The sequence below is a fragment of the Camelina sativa genome, chromosome 1 (genome assembly GCF_000633955.1).
Source record: "Camelina sativa cultivar DH55 chromosome 1, Cs, whole genome shotgun sequence".
Lineage (NCBI taxonomy): Eukaryota > Viridiplantae > Streptophyta > Magnoliopsida > Brassicales > Brassicaceae > Camelina > Camelina sativa.
The window spans coordinates 1,268,750-1,281,040 of NC_025685.1; the positions used below are offsets into that span (position 1 = coordinate 1,268,750).

At 38.3% G+C, this 12,291-nt stretch overlaps 4 protein-coding genes across 6 annotated transcripts in view; 1 reads left to right on the forward strand and 3 right to left on the reverse strand.

Moving 5' to 3' along the window:
- The window catches only part of LOC104699359 (40S ribosomal protein S16-1-like), a 1,934-nt gene extending 1,412 nt beyond the window's left edge, over nt 1-522 (reverse strand). The window contains exon 1 of one of the 2 annotated variants that reach the window (XM_010414758.2): nt 206-520. In XM_010414758.2, coding sequence (XP_010413060.1) covers nt 206-445 — 240 coding nt within the window. In that variant the 5' untranslated portion in view covers nt 446-520. The other variant, XM_019244255.1, reaches the window with a different exon arrangement.
- LOC104699567 (probable UDP-N-acetylglucosamine--peptide N-acetylglucosaminyltransferase SEC) lies at nt 816-12,276 on the reverse strand. 2 transcript variants are annotated; one of them, XM_019244248.1, is made up of 28 exons: nt 11,858-12,276; nt 11,561-11,764; nt 6,983-7,128; nt 6,787-6,885; nt 6,655-6,705; nt 6,421-6,537; nt 6,242-6,298; nt 5,702-5,821; nt 5,523-5,585; nt 5,355-5,433; nt 5,139-5,248; nt 4,993-5,046; nt 4,853-4,920; nt 4,671-4,773; nt 4,379-4,581; nt 3,886-3,982; nt 3,689-3,760; nt 3,524-3,600; nt 3,231-3,432; nt 2,801-2,968; nt 2,588-2,698; nt 2,397-2,483; nt 2,168-2,295; nt 1,934-2,016; nt 1,743-1,848; nt 1,480-1,626; nt 1,267-1,387; nt 816-1,183 (listed from the first exon to the last, which is right to left on the reverse strand). In XM_019244248.1, the coding sequence occupies exons 2-28, from the start codon at nt 11,607-11,609 to the stop codon at nt 1,070-1,072; spliced, it is 2,832 nt and encodes a 943-aa protein (XP_019099793.1). In that variant the 5' UTR covers nt 11,610-11,764; nt 11,858-12,276; the 3' UTR covers nt 816-1,069. The 2 variants fall into 2 exon arrangements, with proteins under 2 accessions (XP_019099793.1, XP_010413233.1); XM_010414931.1 differs by lacking the exons at nt 11,561-11,764; nt 11,858-12,276 and adding an exon at nt 7,538-7,830.
- LOC104699510 (F-box/kelch-repeat protein At4g33290-like) lies at nt 8,435-9,838 on the forward strand. Its single transcript, XM_010414819.1, has one exon. The coding sequence runs from the start codon at nt 8,544-8,546 to the stop codon at nt 9,744-9,746; it is 1,203 nt and encodes a 400-aa protein (XP_010413121.1). The 5' UTR covers nt 8,435-8,543; the 3' UTR covers nt 9,747-9,838.
- LOC104703294 (pentatricopeptide repeat-containing protein At5g65560-like) overlaps nt 11,834-12,291 on the reverse strand; it is a 5,166-nt gene continuing 4,708 nt past the window's right edge. The window contains exons 10-11 of the mRNA XM_019230611.1: nt 12,139-12,280; nt 11,834-12,036 (exon numbers count right to left, since the gene is read on the reverse strand). Of these exons, the coding sequence (XP_019086156.1) occupies nt 11,834-12,036; nt 12,139-12,280 (345 nt within the window). The remainder of the gene's footprint in view (nt 12,037-12,138; nt 12,281-12,291) is intronic.

The following is a 12,291-nucleotide window of genomic DNA, read 5'->3' on the forward strand; positions in this document are numbered from 1 at the left end:
TTTTTTAACGGTAACTCTTCTGGAAACGAGCACGAGCACCACGACCACCAAACTTCTTCGGCTCGCACCTCCTCGGATCCGCAACAAGTAGAGTCCTGTCGTACCTCACCAAGATATCCTTAATCTCCTTCTTCGACTGCTCATCCACATACTTCTGGTAGTAAGCAACGAGGGCCTTTGCAATGCTCTGACGGATTGCGTACACCTGGGATGTGTTACCACCACCGTTGACACGGATCCTCATGTCAACTCCGGCGAAACGGTGTTTTCCGAGGAGAAGGATTGGCTCGAAGATCTTGAATCGGAGGATCTCTGGCTGATGAAGCTCGATCGGAGAACCATTGAGCTTGATCAGACCAGTACCACGTTTGCAGTGGGTGACGGCAACGGCCGTCTTCTTCCTTCCGAAGCATTGAACGGACTCTTTCGCCGGTTGGGTCGCCATAGCTAGGGTTTCGTGATTGTGTGCTTCCCTGCGGCAAAATCGTATATATGAGAGAAGAAGGAACAAAAAACCCTAATTCAGCATGTATAAAAGAAGCATCAGGCTTTTATAGGTCCATGTGGTTATGGGCCTAATTGTAAGGCCCATTAATGTAGGGTAATAATACCATGGGCTCTCTTATATATGGATATGATAAATCGGCTGGATTTTCTGGTTAACCGGGCGGGGGGTTTCGTTCAATTTCGAAGATTGGCAAACCGATGCTGGCTTTCACTATGACACTGGTAATGTGGTCAACCACCAGATTCAGATTTACAAGATGGGTGTACATATTTGGTTAAGAAGTTGTCAGATTTGCGGACCTAAACGATGGTTCAAATGATGGATATATATATATATATGTTCTATGTAATGTTACATTGAGATATTCCACATGTTCCGCTAATGGAAAACATAGGATAACACAGCCAGCTTGTTTTATATATAGTACACAGCTCAAATAATAATAATCTTCTCTACCTCTGATAATTTTATCAATCTTTCTGCTACTAATTCTCTTCGGGTTTTTTTTATTTACAATGCCGGTTTCTCCTGTGTTTTTTTTAATTTTCTTTCCCTCATTGTTCATCTGTCATATGGGAATTCTAGGTCGTTTTCTAACACCTTAAAGTGTTGTGGCTGCTGTCCAGAGCAATGGAGGTTCCACATTTTGAAGTATGACCTCTCTAAATTCTTCACCTGCAACCAAGAGAACTCTTTGGTTAAGAGGAACAAACCAAAGGAGAGACGAAATAGAGACAGAAAGTGTTTCCCCGACTAACCCAGCGCATGGTGTCGAATAAAGGACAGGTTAAGCGGGTAGCCTTCAGTTCCTTAGTCAGTGCCTCAAGCTTTGGTTTGTTCAGTGCCAAAGCGACAGCCTTCTCTTCGTACTCCTCCAAGCTGTTTCACAATTGTTTATGAATATCTCATCAACATACATGAAAACAGAGGACACTGAACATAGTTACAAGTTGGTTTGTGCTAAGACGTACTTGTTAACTATCATCTCATGGCCCAGACCAGTTGCAAGGCAGAGTGATCCAGCCACTCGAGTTGCCATTTTCTCAAGTGGTAATGTTATCATCGGTACACCAGCCCACAGCACATCTGTTCCTGTTGTGTGTCCGTTGCACAGAGGCCTAATGACGGGACAGGGTAGGGGAAGGTAAACTTGTGCAAAAATAGTTTTGTGTTGTTTTTAAAAATATATTTTTTAAGTACAGATGAAAACGACTTGAGAGGCAAAAGAACTCACGTGTCGAGGATTACATCAGCAAGGACACTTCGCCTGATATGTTCACTCTTCATGGCAACATCAGTGAAGATAATTTGATCAGACTGTACACCTTGGGCAGCAGCATCTGGATACCATGTCAGAAAATAAGGTTATAAAAGACGCAGGAAGAAAGAAAAAAAAGGCTAGGCTAATGATGGAACCACACATACATGTGCGAAACCTCATCTCTCCAGCTGCTGGAAAACGGAGAAGCCAAAGAGCACTGTTGGGTACTCGTTTAAGAATGTTGCACCTTAAAAACAAAAAGAAAAACAAATCAGTTTGCGAATGTATAAGTTTACGTCTCTACGAGCTACACAGTGTGATTTACGCTATCATGATGGTGTCAAGTGACATACGTGAATTTCAAAACAAACCTCAAAAAGCTTAGGGAAAACATTTACCAAGTATTAACGATCTCAGGATCCATTTTGTACAATTGATTGAAGCATGCAAATATGAATTTGTCTTCGGGAAGTCCATAATCTGATCGCTTGGGCTTAGAATTTGGATCCAAGACATCCTGATTTTTCTGCCAGTAGCATTTATACAATGAGTTTTTGTAATAAATGACTGCGGAACTGATGAAAATGTACAAATAAAATAGTAGAGATAACTTTTCTCAGAGCTTACCTGCTTGTAATCATTGACAAAGTAGCAATGGGGAAGATGGACCAGCTTCTCTGAGTAAATATGTGCATATTGCAGAGGAGACACAAACTGAAAAGTAAAAGAGAGTAACCAGTTATAACATAGACAAAAGAAGGTTGGAAGGAAAGAACATGTTCTGAATAAATCTGGAAAACTCTAATTCAGTTGCAAACCTCATCAGTCACTAGATAGTCAATATAGGTTGCCCCAGTAGTACCCGGGAAGCCCATATATGAAACCTGGATCGGTGCAGGTTGCATGGCAAAAATTTCATTTCTAGCCCCCTGCATAGATTAAACCACGCAAATGTTACCAAAAACAATTCCATAGGAATGGTATTGGGTACCTTTACAGGGTAAAACGTTTCTGAAATGTTTAGAGCATGCCTTGGTGTAACCGTTTAGATTAATGAGGATCTGGATTTTGTCTTCATTTATAATTTTGGCGATAGCATCAGATGACATAGCAGAAACGTCCAGGAAATGCTCAGCTTCTGACTGGATACGCTGTCTCCACTCAGTATTATCATTTGCACTCAATGCATAGCAGAAAACCTGAAAAAAATGTGATTTGCTTTGCTGAAATCCCAAAACAGGATAGGCAGATATAGAATGATATACCATCAATTACTATATTCCTATATTCCACACAGAGTATCTGATCGGTTCCATAAATTCTCCCATCAGAAGAACTAAACCTAGCATGCACGAATTCTATAGCCTCACTACAAAACACTGGGCTGTAAAACCTAACTCTCGCCATAAAATCAGAGCAGACCTAAGAAATGGATTAAATATCCAAATGCAGGGTACAAACCTCCACGTTTTCTCTGTTGTGCATCCCAAACACTGATCCCATGAGGTGTGACAATGGATGATTACCAAAGTCGCTGCTCACATATCCAATCCTTAATCTCTTAAATCCTCCCTCACGTTTTACAGGGAGCCCAGATGGATGCGTAAAAGGAGGTAGTCCAAAACGAGAAGCGATTATGGAACAGTGTGCAGCATATTTACGACTGAAAATACAGGGGATTTCTAAGGATTACGCTTATACACAAATATAAAATAAACATGTACTATCGGGAGCATTGAAAACCAGTCTCAAACCTGATTTCAAGGGCAAGAATAGGATCAATAGGATATGCTATCGCATGGAAGGGCTGGACACTTGGAAGGACCGACATCTGAAGATAGGATCAATAGGATATGTCATCACCTTAATCTGTAATAGCATACAAAATATTAAAAAAATTGTGTGCCGTAAGTACTTACATTTATTTGCCTCCTAATAATGCTTTCAACTTCAGCGAACATTTTGCTGCGGTCTTCCCAACAGCATACACACTGGTACAGCAGCACGAAAAAAGAAAACATTAATGGAAGACGAAGGTTAAGTAAACAAGAGCTAGGAAATAGAGACAGAAGCTATCATATCAAACGTGTGATATCAAACTACGAAAAAGAAATACCTGCAAGGTGTGCAGAAGATTGCACGTTGCTTCTGGGAAGTCTGGTCGTAGTAGCAAGGCCTGCTTATAGCTCGTAATGGCAGCTTCCACATGCCCACTGCTTATGCAAGAAGGTCCAACAAATAAATAAATAGAAAAACAAATATTTTTCTGGTTGAACATACTATCTCCGCAGTGAAAAGGTGGTCATTAACTCATTGTAATACTGCCACATCTTGAATGTTCTAAATCCCAGAAAACAAGAGCCTAACACGTAACCACCTTAAAAACTGTACGTAGTGGTACAAAGGCTTCTAGTGAAGTAGGAAAGTTGTCAATAATTTTAAGAAATATGACACCATAAGCTATTCAAGAACGGTGAAATACACAAAATTCTTCTTGAGTAAGATATTTTCCTTCAGGGCAAAGATATTTTTGCTATATTGTTTAAGTAAACGGTATTTGAACATGTGCCTGAAATACATAATAAATACAAGATACAGACAATGGTTACCTATCCTTGTAAGCTGAGGCCAGGTTCGCATGAGCTTCAGCCATTGTAGGCCGGAAATTAATAGCATGCATGTAATCCTGAATTGCTTCGGTTACTCTCCCGATCTCTTTGTAAGTATTCCCTCTATTAACCAGAGCATCAGCTGCCAATGGGTCAATACGAAGAACCTCATTATAGCAGGATATAGCATCCGAGTAATTTCCCTGCAGTAAAGGAGCAAAACAAGCTAAATTCGTCAAACATGACAAGACTACAAAAATGATTAAACATTGATAATGGAGCACATAACCACCTGTTGCTTGTAAATTATTGCAAGGTTATTGAACGGAGCAGATAGCCCTGTAGTTACAGCCAGAGTGGCCTTGAATAATGAGGAAGCAGGACCCATCATATTCCTGTTCAACGTTGTGAAATGGAGTTTATGGTAATTTATAATATTTTCTATCCAGCAAGAAGAAAGAAAGGAGCACGTACCACTCCATATAAATATTTCCAAGGTTGGCCATCGCTTGTGGATGATTTGGTTGCAAAGCCAGACATTGCTGCAGTATAACCACAGGTTTGTGAGTAATATGCAAATTCACTAGTAAGTCACAGATGGAAACCACACATACATTATAACATCGGATAGCTTCATCAACTCGCCCAATATCCTTCAATGCATTACCCTTCAAGTTGCAAATACAAAAAAGATCATGTTAGAATACAAGAAATATAGTTCAGATAAAAACACAACATAATGTTTAGGATTAATGCTAACCAAGTTGTTGTAAGCCTCTAAAAATAGGGGATCTCGGGAGATAGCCTGCTTGTAGTGTCGAATTGCTAAATCTAGTTGACCTTGCTCATAGTATATACTGGCTATATTGCCTGCATTTTAATAGTTATAGGTCAATAATGAATAAGACATCACGCATTTACTTGAGCAAGTATATTTTATTTCAGCTAAGCATTTAGTTGATCAAATAACACTCACCAAATGCCATTGCACAATTTGGCCGCATCTGTAAGGCATGCTGGTAACACATGATTGCTTCTGTAGGTCTTCCGAGAGCCTTAAAAACAAAGAAAAATAAAATTTTGTTTTTAAAATTGTCCAGATACTCAACCTGAACATATCTTAATACATTAAACGTAAACATACCTTATACACGTTTCCTAGATTTAAATATGCATCAGGGAATGCAGGTTTCAACTTCACAGCTTCCTGGTAAATTAAGAAAATCAGCCAACATAGTTAAAGCATACAGAATATAAACTGGGGAAAAAACGCACAGATTACACTATGTCGATAGGATTTTTCTAGGACAGAATGAAACATACCTTGTAGTATTGAAGGGCTCTATTGAGATCACCTGACTCCATGAAAAGACCAGCAAGATTCGACCATGCGATAGCAAATGTTGGTTGTATGCGAACAGCTTCAAGGTAACAACTGTATGCCTGCACAAAATATTACATTCTAACTATTTGGACTCTGGCAGAAGATACTGACTATAAGACTGACGATCATCCCTGCTTGCCTTTCAGTAACAACTTGATGTCTGTATTGATTGTGGATTATGACACAGTACAACACAGAAAAATGAATGCATCTATTAGTACTTGCAGTTGATAAACCCGTAAATAGACTACAGATGTGATGCTGTATTACTAGAGCATCACGTCACCGTCCATTTAGATATAATTTATTTTGATTTAGTTACAAATTCTTCTGCAATGAAAAACTTCTAATCAATCAATTGTAACATTGAGGCCACATCCAATCCATAACTAAATCACAAGACAATTGCAGATAATATTTTTTTAGTGCTGGAATACAGGAACAGAATAACTTAAAATAGTTCAATCCACAAGACTTACTTCATGAATCAATCCTTGAGCCTTCATCAGATTCCCCAGATTACTATGTGCGTCAACCTGAGAAAATTTTAAATTACCAGGTGAGAAGACGAACCAAAGAAGCTAGACAGTGAATATCCCAGAAGTAGCGAGACAGGAAACGGTGAAAACTTAAATAGAAGGCTCATAAATCATATTACCAGAAGTGGGTTCAAGGAGAGGGCCTGCTGACAGCATTGTGTTGCCTCGCTGAGTCTTCCCTTACGCATGTATGCACTTGCCAAGTTCGACCAAGCATCAGCAAAGTTAGGCCTCAGCTGAGAATTAGATCAAAAAGAAAGTATTAGCAAGAGGAAAATGAAGAAAAAGTAACAAAAGCATTATAGGTTGAGAAGTGAACAGAAGAAACCGAGAAGCACTGCATATAGCACAACCTCAATTGCAATTAAGTAGTAGCGGATTGCTCGATCAGTGTCCCTTTTTTCCTGGAAAAGTCAGAACACAGATATAAGAAGTTATATACTGGCAATAACCAAAAATGATCAACCAAAGTCCAAGCCATTCACCTTCCATGCGTTTGCCATGTTTCCATAACACTCAGCAAACTGAGGTTGAATACGAAGAGCTTCTTCGTTTCTAGCTATGCACATATCATACTCTTGGAGCTGCAGGACATATATATAATACACGAGTAAACAAACTAATTCATTGAAAACAAAGAGTAATAATGATGACTAATGTGATAAGGAGAAAAAACAGTACCTGGTAATAGATAGCACCAATAAGAAGAAGATTATCAGTACGTAATGGGTTTCTCTGGTAAACCATGTTGCTGTGCTCTAAAGCTTGTTTGAAATCGCCTGCTTTGTAAAGCTGATGAGCAAGACCCAGGCGTACGTCATCATCACCTGTACGAATACAGTTACAGTTACCAGATACAAAAGCTCAGATAATAACTAAACAAAAAAGTAATAAGCTTTTTTTTGTTTTTTTTTTTTATCCCAAAACGAGAATAAACCAAAATAACCAAAGCTAAAACACTTTGCACGGCCAAAAGTAGAATACCCAAAAGTCAAAGAAGAAAATCACAAATTGCAGTTAGTAGCAAGTTTGGTTTCACCAAATCTAAGATCTTTTGAATATTCACATACCTAGAATTGGAAAATTAGATCGCAAAACCTAATGTTCATAGTAAAAAAAAGAAAGATGGAAGCTACCACACAAGGATCAGAATCAATTCAGCTGCGAATAAACAAAGCAAATACACACACACACACACAAACAAACAAAAATTAAAGTTGGGAGACAAATCAGAACCTTCATGAGTCTTATTAAACTGCTGGAGAAGACTCGAAGAAGAGGAAGAAGAAGCAGATAAATCAAGCTTTCTAGAGAAGAGTTCATCAACTCGATCCGAAAGAAACACAGGTCGAGAGATCATCGCAGCTCCGTTCTTAGACGAGATCATCGCGTCTTGATTAAATTAAACACCAATTCCACCACAGATCACAAGTCTCCGGGACTTGGCCGGAGAATCAAAAAAACAAAACGATGAGAAGAAGAAGATGATGAGAAAAGGGCAAAAACCCTAAATCAAAATTCCTTTTCCCCGAAAAAAAAAAAAATAAAAGCTTGTTTTAGCTTTCTTCTTCCTCTTTAGCTTTTTGTCTCTTATATTTTGCTTTTTTTTTCTATTTCCTTTTTTCCAACCAATCAAGATTGCACACATATAATTGGACTTCAATGTTTGACACGTGTATATTTCAACGCCGTTGATCTACGGTTCAGGTCAAAGAGTCAACAAAAATATGGGCACAAAACCAAATCCTTTTGTCTTTTAGTAAACACGTGTCTAAGACGCAACAGTGTTTACTTCTCAAAGGTTGTAATCTACAATCCCATCAAAACAAATCTGTGTTTTTCCAAATATACATCCCGAATCAAAACGCATTAAATGTGCCAACAATAAAAACACGTTATTCTGATTGATTAATTACCTTAATAGTGAATATTTGAGAGGAAATAAAACACAAACTAAATTACCTCTCCCAAAATATTTACTCTCTCAATGCAAATCTTCCTTAAATAAGTACAGTATAATGCATATACTACATCGGCCAACAAAAATATTAGTAATTTTAGTATAATATAAAATGAAATTGGTCTTCTTATGTGATATCATGCAGTAAATAAATCCCACATAAATTCTTGAAGCCCACGATTGGCCTAAATCTATTTAGGGTTTTGTTTAGTCTTCAAGTATCTTATTATACACATAGCCTCTGCTTCAAGAAAAAGGGTTTTGAATTTTTAATAGTTAAGAATGAAGAAGAAGAAGATGACGATCTTAAGTCTTCCAATGGATTTGGTAGCGGATATTGTTTCTAGACTTCCCATGAAGTCTATGAGAGCTGTGAGATTAACTTGCAGAACGTTGAACACTTTATCCCAAAGTTCGAGCTTTACGAAGTTGCAGATTGGTAAAGAAGCAGCAGCAACAAGTGAAGGGGAGACTCGAATGATCATGTTGATGGATTGCAATCTCATTCTAATTCGTGTCGTCTTTAAAGGATTTGACATTGATCCATCTACAGAGCAAATAGGTAAACTCACTTGCTTAAACGATTCAGATCAAGTCGCAATATCTCAAGTATTTCACTACGAAGGTTTAGTGTTATGCATCTCCAAATACGGTACTAGTTTTGTGGTTTGGAATCCGTATTTGGGGCAAACAAGGTGGATCGAACCTAGATGTACTTACCGCAACCGCTTAGATGAATACGACAGTTTCAGTTACGCTCTCGGATACGAGAATAAGGAATCTTGTCATAGCTACAAATTGTTGAGGTTTATAGATTATGCCTATAAACACCTTTTACGGTATGAAATCTATGATTTTGACTCTGATTTATGGACGGATCTTGATGTTAGGGCTCCGCATTGGCGTATATTGTTTCATAACCGTGGCGTTTCCCTTGAGGGATACACTTACTTTTGTGATTCAGAAAGGTACTCAAGAGTGGAAAGAAACCATGGAATCAACGATCACATAATCTGTTTTGATTATACAAGTGAGAGATTTGGTCCGCTTCTACATCTGCCGTTTAGTGCCGGGTTCGCTGACTATGTGACTTTATCTTCTGTTAGAGAAGAGAAGCTTGCGGCTTTACTTTCACACAAAGACGTAAATCCTTATGAGAATGACATATGGATTACAACTACGATTGAGCCCCAAAATGTGTCATGGAGCAAGTTCTTGGCAGTGGATACGGAACCTCACGTTCTGAGTATAAAAGGCAGTTTCTTCATCGACGAGGAGAAGAAAGTCGTCATGTGTGTAAATAAAAAAAGACATTGGAACCGCCACACACTTGACATCGTTGGAGATGCTGGTGGATACTTTAGAGAATTAGATGTCGGAGAACCTGACTGTAGCAACTGTCGGCCACATGTATGCGCTTATGTTCCAAGTTCAGTGCAAATCAAGCAACCTGCAAGAGGCCAAAGGAAACAAGAAAGCTTTTAGAAAATTAAGCGTCAGATATGATCAAAATATGTTTGAGACTTGACGCATTTGCAAAAAGCGAATCAAGCAAGAGGATGATGGAAGGAAAAGGACGAGGGATATAGTTGCATTTTCTCTTCTTCTCTTTGAACAAAGATTACTCTACTCTTTTATGGATCCAAACTATTCAGGGTCAAATACCAAGAGTCAAACTATTCAGATATATTAAAAAAAAAAACCATAGAAAAATGCTACTTTGACAATTTTATTTTTCTAAAAAGAACTTTGAATTTTTATAGAATTTTGTCATATTATATTTCCTAGAAGATTCAACTATTCAATTATTAATTTCTTATATTAATTTCTTCATCGACGAGGACAAGAAAGTCTCCATGGGTTTTGATCACAGTCTTGGCCACAGAGTTAACATCATTGCAGAGGATGGGAACTTTAAAAAATTGGATCTCCTAGAGCTCGCCGAAAGAACATTTAGTCAACATTTTTGCCCTTATGTTCCAAGTTCAGTGCAAATCAAACAACATATTGGAGGCAAAAGGAAACGAAAAACCATCCTAGAAAAGCGTCGATATGACCAAAACATTTGAGACTTGCCGCCTTTATAAAGCGAACCAAGCAGGAAACTTATAAATCGAGAAAACGCGTCTTTCAAAACCTAGCTTAGGTCTTTCGTTTACTCTCTTTTTCTTCTCATTGAATAAGATTACTATCATTAATTAATTTGTTTCTTCCTGTCTTATGCAATGAAAAATCTGTTTGCTCTTTGTCGTAATACTTTTTTTTCCTCTATAAGCACCAAAGCTATGTTGAGAATCATGATGATCAAACAGCTTCCTTCTGGCTCTTTATCCTTATGGAGTCGTAAAAGAGTCTTTATAGTTACTCTACACAGAGATCTCATTGTCTTGATTTCGATTAAAATAATATAATTGTGGTTCAGATTCGGTCTAAATACTCAGTTTGTACAGTTCTAGTAAAATTAAGCTTTCTTGTATTCAGCTGCTTCTAGCTATTTGTGTTTCTTATATAGAGAAATTCAACACTAGTAAAAGAATTAAGCATCAGACTGGAGGGACCTGGTTCAACACTGGTAAAGACTGTTCTACTCTGGGAATTACACTTGTACTTCAAATTAAACTCTCTATTTGGTTTTCTCCCTTTCTTTGCAGATAATGAACAAAACTTTGATAACTAATACAGATTCAGCTGCGTCTTCTGATTTATGTATGTTATAGGGAGCTTCACAGAAAGCAGCAGAAGAAGATATGATAAACTAAGAGCTTACTATTGATGGTGGTTCTTCAGGCTCAGACCGGGGATTCTCATTGGATTGTCTAGCAGATATGACCTTGTCAATGGTTTGATCAGGGACAGCGATCCCTGTGGTTTCCATATCTGCAACTATGGCAATGGCTGCATCAAGTTCTCCAAGGTCCAAACACAACGTGATGATCTCATCGTACAACGGGCTGCAATAATAGACCCGGTATTCAGATGTCATTGTTTATAGTCAAGTTTAGTCATATTGAACGCCTTAGGCTAGCCTCTCTAAATGACTAAACCCAAAAGAGTGGTTGTAACTGAGTTACCTGCCAAAAGCGTAACCAAGACTGTGTGTCGTCTGCAAGATCTTCAAAAAGGCTGAAGGCATGGGAGCTCTTAAAGCAGCTCGTAATATCACCGCACAATCGCCAATAGTTGGAATTCCACCCAATTCAATCACCTACACAAACTCATACGTTTATTATTGTTATATTATTGGCATTGATCATAAAAAGTTATATGATAATGATTTAGAGGTTTGAAGGGACTCTTGCCTTTGTCATGAGTACAATTGCCAACTCGACTTCCCACTCTTGTGACCATTTCCTTGGAGTTTTGTTCTTAAAATCCTTCTCCCATGTCCAACCCCAAACATCTGCTATTGTATACATGTCAGACACGTCAAATACTTTCCTTTCCCTCATTTCTTTGAATGCTTCAAATGGGTCCTCAGGGAACCAATCCTCATCCGCATCATCCTGATGAATGTAGTTAGCATTGACAAACACGCTTAAAATATCCTATTCATGAACATGTGACTAATCAATTCATAAACATATACATAAACACACCTCAAGTGTCATACGAGATGCCCTCTTCCCGCGTTTCTTTGTTCTGTTTGCTTCATCAGATTCTTTCAAGAGTTGGACTCCAATCATTTGAAGATGCTTCTTAGCTTCAGCTGCCTTATTCTTAACTAAATCCTCTCCTTCTGCTCGATTCTCAGTTTCTGCAACTACCACTTCTTCCTCTTCATTTTCATCATCATCCTCATCCCCTTCCTCCTCATCATCATCATCCTCATCATCATCAGCTTCTTTTGCAACATCTTTACTTGTGTTCTCCGACTCACCTGTAGCTATTGTTTCAGCTGTTTCCTTGGATTCAACTGAAGTTTCAATGAAGCCTTCTCCAAGAAACCGACGTTTCCAGAACTCTGTGTCTCCTTCATGTAGCTTGATTCGACATATTAATTCGTCTACTTCTTCATCAACCTATATATAAA